Raw genomic sequence first — 13,783 nt, 5'->3', positions numbered from 1 at the left:
TCTTCACATCAGGTGGCCAAAGTATTGGAGCTTCAGCATCAGTCCTTCCAATGAATATTCAGGACTGATTTCCTTTAGGATTGACTGGATCTCCTTGCAGTCCACGGGACTCTCAAGAGTCTTCTCCAACACCACAGTTCAAAAGCACCAATTCTTCGGTGCTCAGCTTTCTTTATAGTCCAACTTTCACATCCATACATGACTACTGGAAAAACCATAGCTTTGACTAGATGGACCTTTTTTGGCAAAGTAATGTCTCTGCTTTTGAATATGCTGTCTAGGTTGGTCATAGCTCCTTTCTTCCAAGGAGCAAGCATCTTAATTTCATGGCTGCAGTCACCATCTGCAGTGATTTGGGAGCCCCCCAAAATAAAGTCTGTCACTGTTTTCATTGTTTCCCCATCTATTTGCCATGAAGTGACGGGACCAGATGCCATGATCTTCGTTTTCTGAATGTTGAGTTTTAAGCCAACTTTTTCACTCTCATCTTTCACTTTCATCAAGAGGCTCTTTAGTTCTTCACTTTCTGCCATAAGGGTGGTGTCATCAGCATATCTGAAGTTATTGATATTTCTCCTGACAATCTTGATTCCAGCTTGTGCTTCATCCAGCCTGGCATTTCTCATGATGTACTCTGCATATAAGTTAAATAAGCATGGTGACAATATACAAGCTTCACGTATTCCTTGCCTGATTTGGAACCAGTCTGTTGTTCCATGTCCAGTTCTAACTGTTGCTTCTTGACCTGCATACAGATTTCTCAGAAGGCAGGTCAGGTGGGCTGGTATTCCCATCTCCTTAAGAATTTTCCACTGATAAATGAATTTCTAGCTGGAGCAACTAGCAGTGTGGGTACTAGACAAAGGAGAGAAAATTTGGCTTGTATACTGAATAAAGGTGCTGCCTAGGATGGGGACCACCCTCCTCAAAGCAAGTGTGTGAGCTCTGCCACACCATTTCTTATACTGCTTGTGCCTCTGTTGTCCCCACAATCTAACCTTCTATGGTATATTCATGTAGCTTCATAATAGTCCTCGGTGCCTAGGATAGAATCCTGCCCCACTTACTCCGCCTGCAGCTCTGTGACTCATGTAGGTAAAACCTTTCATGCCAGCTACTAGAGTAGGATGCATGCTTCAGAAAGAAGCTTTTAGTTTATCCTTTTTAGTTTTTATCAACACTAAAATGTACTCTGGGCTTGTTTGTGGGGGCCTCTCCTGGGTTTACCTTCCTGTTAGTTGCCACTTGGTACCAATTTCCAGGGTGTGGATGAACTATTATCTTTTCAGCTGTTAAAGAACGAAAGAAGCGTAAGCCTTCAAAGAAGAAACCCGAGACACCGAAATCTGAAAAATCCAAGCCTGGGTATGTACTGCTCACAGTCAGTGGCTCAGGAATTGACTGCACAGTTGTCACATGCGAAGCCATTCACTGGTCACGTGGGAGGGTCTTTGAGGAAGTGAAGGGGTCTGGTGGGCAGCCTGGAACAAGTTTTATATCCCTGAATTGGGAGGATAGACTCAGCAGCAGGAGGAAGATGGGGAGAGGAGGAACCTCTGTGTCCCCTTCCTCCATCTCCCTAGCAGAGCTGGTGTGGGCGCTCCACGCAGAACCTAGCGGTTCTGGGCAGACTGGAGCTTTTACCCCCACAGCAGCTCTGGCTTCTGAGATTTCCTTTGTCTTTAGACTCAGATTGTTTAAATGATGTATAGCCAAACAAGATCATTTTTTTTCAGGCTAGATACAGCCCTATGGCCACCAGTTTTCACAGAACTAAAAGCAAAGGCAGTAGGAATGGTGAGAAGGTAGAATGAATGTGTTCCCATCCATTGGAATTGAGGGGAGGCAGTCAAGATTATCTTCCAGGGTTTCAGATGAACCCTTAAAAAATTTTTTTTTAATTGAAGTGTAGTTGATTTACAGTATCATCTCAGTTTCAGGTATACAGCATAGCAATTCAGTGTGTGTATTTTCAGATTCTTTCCCCTTAGATGTTATTACATAATATTGAGTATAGTCCCCTGAGTTTTTTTTTTTTTTTTAACTTGCATTCAGGAATAATGTATACTTCCATCTGAATTATGTTACAAAAGAAGGGGTATATTTGAAGGACTGTATGATTCTTTTTTTACCTGTATTTTAGGACAATAAATGCGTCTTAAGGGAAGAAGAAAAATGATATGTCAGGCGTGAGGGCAACAGAGAAACTGGACTTGAGTAGAGAGGCTTTCTGTTTCTGCATTTCTCTTCAGTTTGGTGTACCCTTTCTTAGATGGGCCCTCTTTTAGCAAAGCTTCTTCTCTGGATTCTCAGATCCATATTTAAGCTGCTTTGCTTCTAGGGACATGTGTCTTGGGTAGGTCCCAGGTTGCTTTGCTAGAGAACGTGACGAATGAAGGAAAAAGCTGCTCCTTTCTGTCGCTGTCCTCTGCCTCATCCAAAGAAGCCTGGCCTGTTGGGACTCTTCACTGTTGCTTTGCTGCTTCCTGTTTTAGTCTGTAGGCTTCCTGTTCTCAGCATTGTTCCCGTGGAGGCTGCTGGCTGGTCATGGTGTCTGATGTACTTGTCTGGGGTCTTGTTGGTTCCTCTGATGTGGAGATGCTCAGCCTGCAGTAGAGTGGCATCACCACTGAAGTGAAGGCTTGCTAAGCCACAAGCTGCTTGACATGAGCACAGACACATGCAAGGGTCATGCTCTGCTGAGGTCTATAGAGGGTTTAGGTTTTTATCTGCCACCTTTTCTGATGCAAATTTGCTTTCAGAGCTAAATAATTGGAGGCAGAAATGTTAGTCACCCATATCAGGTTTTGGGGTGAGAGATTCTATCTTTAGCTGCCTTTGTCTTGTCTGGTACTTTTCGCCCACCTGCAACTCGGGCACCTCTCATGGGGTTTTATTTTGTGACTTAAGGGGTAACAAGTGTCTTGGCAAAAGCTCCGTTTCAGAAGTTCTGTTAAGTCAGAAACACTTCCCTATGTTTGCTAGTGGTTTATCTTTTCAGCTCTGTGGGCTGATCTTTTTGGATTTGTGGACTGTCCAAGCCAAGATTAAAATGTTAAATAGTTATTACAAGTGTGTTTTTTTATGGGCTCTGCACTATTCTTTTTTTGTTTGTTTGTTTGCACTATTCTTTGTGCATTTGAATTATGCCTTGAAAGATGGGACAGCAATAGCGGTCTAATGGAAAGACCACAAGATTTGGGTCAGTATATTCAGTGTCTCTGAACTTTGGGTAAGTCATTTAACTTCTGAACTTTTGTTTTGTCATGTGCTAAGTGGAAATGGAAAGAATAGTAGTGGCTTCTTTGGAGGATGGTGTGAGGATTAAATATGATGATGTAAAAAAAAAATTCTTGGCAAATGATGAAGCGCTCCACAGAGGGTGGGTCTGCGGAGAAGTGAAGGTGTGACTATTCTAGGCCATGGACAAATAGGTTTTGCCAAGGTATGAATGAACTATGCGAAATGTCAGTCCATGTCCTGGGAACATTTAAGTTGCTCGCTTTGGCCAGAGTGGAAATGGTAGCTGGAAATAGAGGTTGGAACCAGATTGACCTGGGCCTTAAATGTTAGGCCACACAGAGAGGGACATCACTGGAACATGGCCTAGGAAAATTAATCTGAAGGTGTATGTGTGTGGTTGGATTAGAAGAAAAAGAGCCTGTAGGTAAGGAACACAGTGGGATGTTATAGTAGCAAGGCATAGAGAAGAGGACAGGAACTTGACCTAGGGTGATGACAACAGGTTGGAAAGGAGAGGCTGGCTGGAAGAGATGATGTGAAGCAGACAGTGATCTGTCTTTGTACCTAGTTGAATATGGGGTGAAAGAGAAAATGGATTTTAAAATGTCTCAGGTTTTTAGCCTATTGTAACAGAAGTTGGACAATTAAACACATTTAGCTGGAGACATACTCAGGTTAGTGAAGTCAAGTCGCTCAGTCATGTCCAATTCTTTGCAACCCTGTCGACTGTAGCCCACCAGGCTCCTCTGTACTCAGGTTAGTTGGTTGGAAGTTTGCACTGGGCACTTGTGAACTCAGAACTAGATCTTAGGAGAGAGGTGGAGACTGCAGATCCAGGTATGGGATCGCTCCTTTTGGGGTTGGAACCATGGGCTTCACATCTCTGACAGTGTGCGGGGAGTGAAGGCGAAAAGGCTATGAATGGAACCTTATAGGAGATGCCCTTGTAGCAGGAGCTGGAAGGAAGAGAGACCAGCGAGTCTTCTAAGTCTCTCTTGTCGTGACCTGTATAAATGCATTTCTTCTATTGATTTCTTTCACTCTATAAAACTCAGCCTTTTTTACTTTTGCAGGGATTCTCAGTGCGAAATACCTGGATGTTTCTTTCATGGCCTTGAAAACGTAAAGCAGTATTCTGGAAGGAATTACAAACGAAATAAGGATGAACTGATTCAGAAAATCTACACTCTGCTTAACAGATCTGTCTTTGATCAAAAGGTAGAGTCAATGAATAAGCACCTATTGAACACTTGCTGTATGCCCAGCTCTCTTGGGTGCTGGGAGGTGTGCAGATGTACTAACTGTATATTTCCTGCCCTTGAGAAGTGAGTTTAGATGAGGAGGGGAGATGAGACATGCATATGTGAAAGAAACAGAATGTTTTGTGGGTTATAGTATATGGTCCAGACTGTTACTGCCATAGGCGATCAGCAGAGAGAGAAATCACTGAGAGCCTGAGCAAGTTGGGAAATAGGATTGCCTGGAGGGACTGAGACTTGTTTTGGGTCTTGAAGGATGGTAAGGGGAGAGAACAGCAGTGGTTGGGGAGATGACAAGTGTTGAGGCTTGACTATCTGGAAGAGAGGGTTTGTGTTAAGGATACTAGGAAACAGCTATGGGACCTTGGGCGTTACTGAACCTCTGTTTGCTCATCTGTAAAGTGGGGGCAGTAGTAGTATACCTCCTGCCTACTACACAGAATCCTGAAGTGCCTAGAACAGGACCTGTGATATGGTGAACAATACATGTTAGCTGGTGTAGGCCTGGTTAATAGAGGGTCTTGGGAATCAGGTTGGAAAAATGGAAATCAGTAGGCACCACTGCCCAGGAATATGATATAACATGGAGTGGCTGCTGAAAGAAATGGTTTTGTCAGTGGTATGGGGGTATGGACTGGATCGGAGAGAATCTGGAGGCAGAGAGACCTGTGGTCATTAGGTTTTTCAGACTTTATTGTCTCTGGTGACAAAACTTTCTGCATGGAAAGTTCTTAGATCTTTCTAAAGGTTCCCCAACCTTTGGAGCCCTTCCTGATGACACTGGTATTACATCAGATGACTCTGATGAGTGGAACCTTTAAGTGTTCTGAGTTGCACGGTCTCTGTCTCCTAGCCCAGCAGAAGTGTCCTTTCCTTGGCTGCCCCTGACTTTTGTCTCCATGCAAGGGAGCAGAGATTCTGCATTCATATTCTTGCAACAATCTTGTCTTTGCCTGGGCTTCAGTTTACATTTTATTCTCCCCAGAATGTTAGATTTGTACAACTCTTGAGTTGATATTTTCTGGTCTGCTTAGAACTGCTTTTTGATTTGTTCTTGTTTGCTTTTTGTTCTCAGTTGCCGGAGAAAATCGACATTGGCTGGAATAATAAGATGCTGAGAACTGCTGGCTTATGCACCACTGGCAAGCTTCGATACCCTAAGAGAGAGCGTTATGCGAAGATTCAGATTTCTCTGAAAGTCTGCGACTCTGCAGGTGACGGTGGGAGTAGGGTGGCTCCTCTCCGTGCTTCCTTCCCACACCTGAAGGGCTTCTCTTGGGTGCTGGTGTCCTCCGGCCGCCTGAATCACAGCCTCCCTACCACTCCTGGGTGGACAGGTCTACTGTGTTTTGCTTAGAGGACATTATTATTGGATGTCTCACCACCACTGAGAGTCTAGTTTGTCCATATTTCTGCCAGGCCTAACTTAATTTCTGCAGCTCCCCATTACAGGCGGCAGCATCTCCATTCTCCTAGTAACAAGTTCAAGGGTCCCTATATCTAGCCTATCACTGGATGTTCATAATGACTCTCCTATTATCATTCCTTCTCTGTCTTTGCCTTTGCCCAGCTATGGACCCCTGTCACCTCAGTTTTCTCCCTGCTCCGTGCAATTTCCTGATAGGAAACCTCAGGCTTGCCAATGCCTGGAGTATGGCTTACGAGGCCATTGTACTCTGCCCCCCTCCATTGGCCAGTCTTGTTTCTGACTACTCCACCTGTGCTTTAGCTAGCCTTTCTTCACGCTGCCTTTGAAAATAGACTGAACACTTTCCTGACCCCAACCTTGGCTCACTTTTCCCACCACATCCAGCCAATTGTTAATTGTCCAGCTTTTCCACGGAGCTTCTCCTGACCAAACCCCACTGATGTTCTCGGAGGGTGGCGACTGGGTCTCAGCTGGATGTATTTGTAGCAGTGTCCCATAAAAAGAGCACACTGGAGCTTTTCTGAAAGTATTTGCTCACCTGAGGCTCTCTGCCATTAACAAAATTGGGTTGGGGTAGGTTGAAATTTCACTTTCAGCATCCTGGGGAGATAACGCTTCTTCCTGCCCACATATGCTTGTGGATCTGGTCGGGTGGAAAGTCTAGGGGTGGCTGGGTAACAGACCAGGGGTAATTGGTTTAAGGCTCAGGATTTCTTTCCATTCCTCTCCTAAGACCGACTCCGAGACACTTTGACCCATGAGTTATGCCACGCAGCCTCCTGGCTGCTCGATGGCATCCGTGATTCTCATGGTGACATGTGGAGATATTATGCCCGAAAATCGAACATGGTGCACCCGGAGTTGCCCAAGGTCACCCGTTGCCATAACTACAAGATTAACTACAAGATTCATTATGAGTGTACTCAGTGCAAATTCAGGTAAGACCCTTCTCCTTAGACTTTTCCAATTATGTTTTTACTGTGGCCTCCACGTGGCTCTTCAGGAAGTACATGGCTATCTGACTTGAGGAGTAAAACTTCTCTACACCTTTCTGTGATGTCTTTCTCCATTCTCTTCTGCTTTGAGCTGGCCTGACCATAGCCCCTTCGTGGTGTCCCACTTTCTGAGATCCCACAGAAAACGTCTGGCTTTGGACCCAAGGCCAGCAGCTCTGAGAAGATGTGGAGGTACAGTAACTGATTCCTTTGCTCTGTGGTGTCTCTTTCCTCCTTAGGGTCGGGCGCTATAGCAGATCGCTGGATACCACCCGCTTCATCTGTGCCAGGTGCAAGGGCTCTCTGGCCATGTTGCCACTAACTCGGAAAGATGGAACCCCCATTAAGCCCCACGTGAGGCCATTTGCCAAATATGTACAGGAGAATTATAGAGAAGTCAAGAGGGAGACAGAAGGGATAACTCATGGGGATGTGATGAGAAAGCTCAGCAAGGATTTTTTTGCCAAAAAACAAAGTCAGGGTATTTGAGGTTATTTGTGTGAGATGAGTCATCTTTGGCTTCATCTATTAGTAAGGAGTTTTAGGAAGATATATTTGATGCTGTGAAACTATGAATATTAGAATTTAAATTCTTTGAAAAACGCTTCCTGTTGTTAACGATGATTGTTCTTCCCCAAGGATTCTGTTGTTGTTAACCATTTTGTGCTGATACTCAAAAGCCCTTTGGATATACCTTGGATCTTGCTTATATGCTATTCTTAACATGTAGAACAAAATGCAAAATATGTAGAGCAAAATGTGAACGCGTAGAACAAAATGCAAAATATGTAGAACAAAATGTGAACGCGTAGAACAAAATGCAAAATATGTAGAGCAAAATGTGAACGCGTAGAACAAAATGCAAAATATGTAGAGCAAAATGTGAACGCGTAGAACAAAATGCAAAAGAGAAATAAGTTTTTGAGAGTGGCGGGTTGAGAGAAGGAGATTGAGAGTGGCGGGTTGAGAGAAGGAGATTGAGAGTGGCGGGTTGAGAGAAGGAGAGACGTGCTGCAAAGAGAACGTGTTTTAAAGGCAGTATTTCAAAACCAAGGCTTCTGTCTGATGGAACCTGTTACACCTACATAGAAATAAGAGAAATGTGCTTCACGAATTGAGTTGCTCTTGACATTGTATGAAGTCATCTGAGCCAGTGTATTTGTTCGTAAAATAAAGAAGAAGCCACCTAAGCAGTGTAATTGTTCATCGAATAAAAATAAAACGTTTTTTGCTGTTTACTTGTTAGCAAAGTCTGTTCATTGACAACCCATGTCCAGAGCGGAACAAATCCTTGGGTCTTTGGTCCAAGACCCCTGATTTCTTTTTTTTTTTCCTACAGTAAAGTTTTGAATACATTGTATTTCTTTTTTTTTTTTTGTCTTTTATTTTTACTTTATTTTACTTTACAATACTGTATGGTTTTGCCATACATTGACATGAATCCCCGTGGGTGTACATGCGTTCCCAAACATGAACCCCCCTCCCACCTCCCTCCCCATAACATCTCTCTGTAAGACCCCTGATTTCATAAGCTTTCCAGGATGTGTCTGGAAGAACAGCCTCCACTTTGGGTTTCTCTTGGATTTTTGTGACTGCCCCTAAGCACTTAAACAAGTGGGGAGGTATCTGGAATATAGGCTGGAATCAATGTTGTACTTGTTTGTTATTTCTGCCAAAACAGATTACCAGGAGGTTAGTGACTTAACACAAATGTATTATCTTCCATCTCAAGAGGTCAGAAGTCTGGTGCAGACCTCAGACCTCAAGGTGTGGGCAGGGCTGAATTCCTCTCTGGAGGCCCTGGGGGAATCAGTTTCCTTGTCTTCTCAGTGTCCAGGGGCTACTTGCATTCCTTGGTTTGTGGCCCTCTTCCTCTGTCTTGAAAGCCAGCAACATCTCTTTCTTTGACTCTCTTCCTGCCTTCCTCTTTCCCTTTTAAGCACCCTTGTGATAATATTGGGCTCACCCAGATAATCCAGGAAAATCTTGATTTCCTTTTGCCAAATAAGGTAACGTATTAACACATTCACAAGTTCTAGAGATTAGAGTGTGGACATTTGGGAACTTGTTATTCGGCCTACCCCAAACATCTTTACTAGTCTAGCATCACTGATAATTTTTATAGGCAAGATGTGTTATTCTGTCATCTTTCCATCTTTCCTTCGTTTTGCAGATCCTGAGGGTGTTCTTTAAGTGGCCACAAACTGAAGTCTTAAGCACAAGTCTAGATGGGATTGGGTATATGCACGGGGTAGTGCGAGTTTCCCTAGCTGAATCCTTGGGTCCTTCTCCAGTCCCACCTCCAGCTATATCGGCAGTCTCAGCAAAGGCCCAGCTGGCCTGTGAAACTGGATCATGGCACACTGGTGACTCCATCAGGGAGAACTGACAGTGCAGTGGTTCTATCCCTGCCAAAGTAGGGTCCAACCCTTTGCTTAACTCAGTAGCCCTGTCATCTGCCTTCCTGGCGAGCCCTGATAGTTTCCTCCACTCCCAGCCCAGCTATAGCTACAGGAAGGTGCTCCCTGCATCCCACACATGTGGTGGTAAGTCATTGCCCTATCTCTTTTTTTTTTTTTCCAATCCCCCTTTTGCTTTGCTTAGTAAAAGCCTGTGTCGTCTCTAACATGAATAGCCACTACAGCCTTGGGGTCCCAAACTAACTTCCAGTCTTTTCAATCCTTTCTTTATCTGAACCTTTAATTCTAGCCAGTGTGGACCACTTACCATTCCTCCAATAAGCTGCCGTGCTTTTAGCCTTCCCACCTTTGGTATACTACCCTCTCTGCCTGGAAATACCATCTTTCCTTCTCTTTACCCTGGACATACTACTTGCCCTTTAAGTTTTGCTCATTTCTCCAAGAAGTCTTCCCAAATGGCTCCAGCTACAGCACTCTGAACGTGTGCCACACATTTGCCTCGTGGCATAGACTGCTCGGTAGTCCCCTACACATCTTCCTTGTCAGTCTAAGCTTCTGGAGTGCAGGGACTCTTTTATTTCTGTCTGAAAGCCCCTTCCCCAAATTATGCCTAGACAGTGTCTAGCCAGCTGGTCGACTAACTGCTTACCCTGCACCCACTCACCCTGTGAGTGAGTGGTGTACCCAGGAGGTCAGAGGAGGGGAGACAGGCAGCATTGGTTGGCACAAACCCAGGGCCAGACAAGGAGAAGCAGGAAGAGCATCCCCAGAGGCTGGGCAGGGCTGGCTGTAATGATGCACTAACACAGTGTGGTCCTGTTTAGCTTGTTTATTGAAAAGTTTGAAGCAGTCTTATGTGTGAAAGTCAAAGTGAGCAAATACAGCAGTCTCAGAAACCACTGCCGGTCACTGTGGAGCATCATGCTGTTTGCCTCATGCTCCCTGCATATGGGGAAGGCTGAGGCCTAGTTGGCAAGAGTTGGGAGGGTGGTGGGGTTCTGCACAGCCAAGGTAAGAAGGGCCTGAAGGCAGCCACCCCTGAAGCAGTGGGATGGGGCAGGGCGGCCACGGAGCAGTGATGGCAGAGCCCTCAGAGTCAGGAGGGTGGCTCCTTGGGAGACTAGGGCCATGGGGGACTCCCAGGAGTGTGTGTTGGGGAAGTGAGTGAGGGAACAGGCTGGAATGTGGCAGGGGGAGAGGGATCCCTATCCCAGCCTCACAGGCCTGAGTAGGAGGCCTCTGTGGTCTCAGACCAGGATGAATCTCGGCGGGAAGCTGACGGCTGCCGCTGGTGGCCCCTCTGGTCAGGGCAGCCCAGACGCATGAGTAGCACCCACATCCGCTCTCGGAACTTGACGCCCACAAAGGCGTAGAGCAGCGGGTTGAGGCAGCAGTGCATGTAGCCCATGCCCGACGTGACTGACTTGGCTACGTCCACACGGCTCTCCCGGCCGCAGTTGCGGGCTAAGGCCCCCAGGTCCATGAGGGTGTCCACCAGCACCACCAGGTGGTAGGGGGTCCAGCAGAGGGCGAAGGCCACCACCACCACCACCACCAGCCGCATGGCTCTGAGCCGCCGCTGGCCTCTGGAGACCAGCAGCACAGCCAGGATGCGGGCGTAGCAATAGGCCATGACTAGCAGGGGCAGCAGGAAACCCGCGACCAGCTGCAGGATGCGCAGAGCCGTGCGGCCCTCCTGCGGGAAGTTGTACTGGCAGTGGGTGGCGTTGAGGCGGTTGTCATGGTGAGAGGACAGGAAGATGAAGTCTGGGAGCGCAAAGAGCAGACAGAGCCCCCAGACTGCCACACAGGTGAGGGCCACGCGACCTGGGGGGCCCCGGCGGTAGAACTGGGTGGCGTGCACAATGCTCAGGTACCGATCGAAGCTGATGCAGGCCAGCAGGAGGGCCCCTGCATAGAAGTTGATGTTGAAGAGTGCACCTGCCACTTTGCAGAGGCCAGAGCCAAAGACCCACTGGATGGCTGCATCCACTGCCCAGAGAGGGAGTGTCAGCACCAGCAGTGCGTCGGCCACGGCCAAGTGCAGCAGAAAGGTGTCAGTGCTGCTCAGGGCCGCCCTCTGGCTCAGCAGCACGACTGCCACGACGCCGTTCCCCAGAAGCCCCAGCACAAAGAGGAGGCTGTAGAGGACGGGCAGGAAGGTGCGGTCGAAGTTGAGGCTGAAGTCCTGTGGGCAGGGTGGGGAAGTACAGCAGAAGTAGGTCTCATTTTCTCCATAGTCATAGGAAGAGTTTTCCAGGAGGTAGGCAAACTCAGAGGCTTGGAACTCTTGGCGTTCACTCATCTGCGGAGGGAGGGAGGGCATAGAGCGTGTGAAGGCCTTGGAAGTTACTCTTTTGAGTAGGAATTTGGGATGAACACGCTACTGTATGTAAAACAGATAAATAACAAGGGCCTACCACACAGCACAGGGAACTAAGTAGCTTGTAGCTTATCTATAATGAAAAAGAATCTGAAAAAGAATACATATATATGTCTGCATAACTGAATCACTTTGCTGTATACCTGAAACCTTGTAAATCAACTATACTTCACTTAAACAAAAGTCACTCCTTGAAGATTTAGTCTGAGGAACCTTTCGTAAAGCAGCTGGGCTTCAGGCTGCCACTGTCCTGCGTTTCCTTCCAAACTGACCCCCTGAGCTCCATCTGCCCGGCCTGGGTGCTGGGCTGATAACTTCCCTTCTTAAAGCCTGCTTCTCTCTTTCCCTTCTGGGTCATCCCATCAGCACAGGGACTGTGAACCAGAGGGAGAGCTTCCCTTCTGTCCCGAACCCTCCCTGCCCCTTCTCTCCTTACCCTTTCTTCATGGCTTATGGTCCTCAGTTCCTGGCCACGCCTAGTTCCACCACCTTCCTCCCCAGGCACCTCCCCACAGTCCCCTCTCCCAGTCACTGGTCCTCCTGTTCCCTCCTCAGCCCTTGCCTTGGGACCCCAACTTCCTGCCCCCCATGGGGCGCCTCTACAAATCACTGCTGCCCCCAACACAAGTTTCTGCCCCTGTATTTCCCCTCCCCTACACCAAGGCTTGCCACCCACCAAGTTGGGTGGCTCCCCCACTAAGCTCTAGTAGAAATATTCCTTCTCCCCTTCTCCCACCTCCCCACAAACCATCCCAGAGCTGTGGGTCTCCCAGGTGCCAGTTTAGTCCAGCACGGAAGATCAAAGTTCCAAGTCAGAGCTGAAGGGAGCATTGGGGGCCGTGAGGGGTGAGCCTCAACCTCATGCATTTTGCAGATGAGGCACCAAAGCCAGAAAGGGGAGGGACTTGCCTGTGGTCATTCGCAAGTCAGTGGCCAAGGTGGTTTCCGAATACCCCGTCCTGTGCTGCTTCTATACAATCCCTGCATTCTGTACCTGTTCACCCAACCCTCCGGTGGCCCTGACTTCTGGGCCAGTCCTGACGGTCCCCTCATGTCCTAGACTCTCCATTCATAGCTGTGGTCTGGCCTGGTTGGGCAGCGGCACTTACCTCGGGGACCATGGCTGGGCTGGTATGCTGGCTGCTGGGCCGTGTGCTGCCTGCCCCTCTGCTTTGGTGCTTGTGGTCGGGAACCTGCGCTACACAGAGGAAGTGAGGGTTTCACGCGGTTCTCAGCAGCAGCCTCTTCCATGGGGTTATCTACACCAGACCTCCTTAGACCTAAGGCCACGGGGTCCCTACCCCACCATCCCCCTGGCCCAAGGTAGCTGCTCTGGGAGTTGGCCACAACCCTGGGACCAGAAAGGCTGGGGCAGCGGGGCATGGGTAGGTGCTTTGAGGAGAGAGGTCTGAGGGAAAAGCAGGTAGCTGGCAGGGGCAGGGCAGCCCTGCTGCCAGGGGTAAGATCCGCTGCTCATCAGTCCTGGGCTGGAGTTCATCTCACATGACTGTAGACTGGGTTGCTAAATGTATTAACTGTATAAAGGAGATTAACCTTCTTAAAAACTGAAAATATTTGAGAGCAGTCCAACAGACGAATTCTAGTCCTTCACCATTGCCCCTCCCCGCTAATCAACAGGAGCAAGGAACGGGAACTGCTAGTAATGAACTGGCTATGTGCTGGGGGTTGCTTCAGGCACTTTCTCTGACACTGCCTCATTCTAGCCACACAAGCCCCTTGTGTAGGCAGTATCCCCATGGCTAACCCAGAAAGGGGAGAGGCCTTTGCCAGACACAGCAAGTAAGGGTAAGTGCTAGGACAGAACGTACGGTTGTCTGACTCTCCTTTTACTCTGCCCTTACTCTGCCTCACACTGCCTTCAGTGGTTTTTTGATGGATAAACAGTGATGTATTCATGCAGGTGAGAACAGATGAACTAAAAGCTAGATACTTTAACATGGAGGCACCTAGAAAAGCCAATGGCCAACAGTGGAAGAAGCAAGTGATAGAAATCTGTGTATCGTTTGATACCACTTATGTAAATTTGAAAAACC

General features: G+C 47.5%; 2 protein-coding genes across 2 annotated transcripts in view; one reads left to right on the top strand and one right to left on the bottom strand.

The window, feature by feature from the left end:
* Positions 1-8,009, top strand: part of GCNA (germ cell nuclear acidic peptidase) — a 28,261-nt gene extending 20,252 nt beyond the window's left edge. The window contains exons 8-12 of the mRNA XM_068963197.1: positions 1,290-1,365; positions 4,317-4,461; positions 5,578-5,716; positions 6,665-6,869; positions 7,166-8,009. Of these exons, the coding sequence (XP_068819298.1) occupies positions 1,290-1,365; positions 4,317-4,461; positions 5,578-5,716; positions 6,665-6,869; positions 7,166-7,415 (815 nt within the window). The 3' untranslated portion in view covers positions 7,416-8,009. The remainder of the gene's footprint in view (positions 1-1,289; positions 1,366-4,316; positions 4,462-5,577; positions 5,717-6,664; positions 6,870-7,165) is intronic.
* A 2,553-nt stretch (positions 8,010-10,562) lies between these two features.
* CXCR3 (C-X-C motif chemokine receptor 3) lies at positions 10,563-11,672 on the bottom strand. Its single transcript, XM_068963196.1, has one exon. The coding sequence runs from the start codon at positions 11,670-11,672 to the stop codon at positions 10,563-10,565; it is 1,110 nt and encodes a 369-aa protein (XP_068819297.1).
* Between the last annotated feature and the right edge of the window lie 2,111 nt (positions 11,673-13,783).

Source organism: Capricornis sumatraensis, chromosome X (genome assembly GCF_032405125.1).
Source record: "Capricornis sumatraensis isolate serow.1 chromosome X, serow.2, whole genome shotgun sequence".
NCBI classification, from domain to species: Eukaryota; Metazoa; Chordata; class Mammalia; order Artiodactyla; family Bovidae; genus Capricornis; species Capricornis sumatraensis.
Note: the sequence above shows the minus strand (reverse complement) of the source record. Positions and strands in the feature narration are given on the sequence as shown.

What these genes read in the sequence shown, in the direction of transcription:
- CXCR3 (XM_068963196.1), bottom strand. Translation starts at nt 11,672, where the DNA reads ATGCCCTCCCTCCCTCCGCAGATGAGTGAACGCCAAGAGTTCCAAGCC.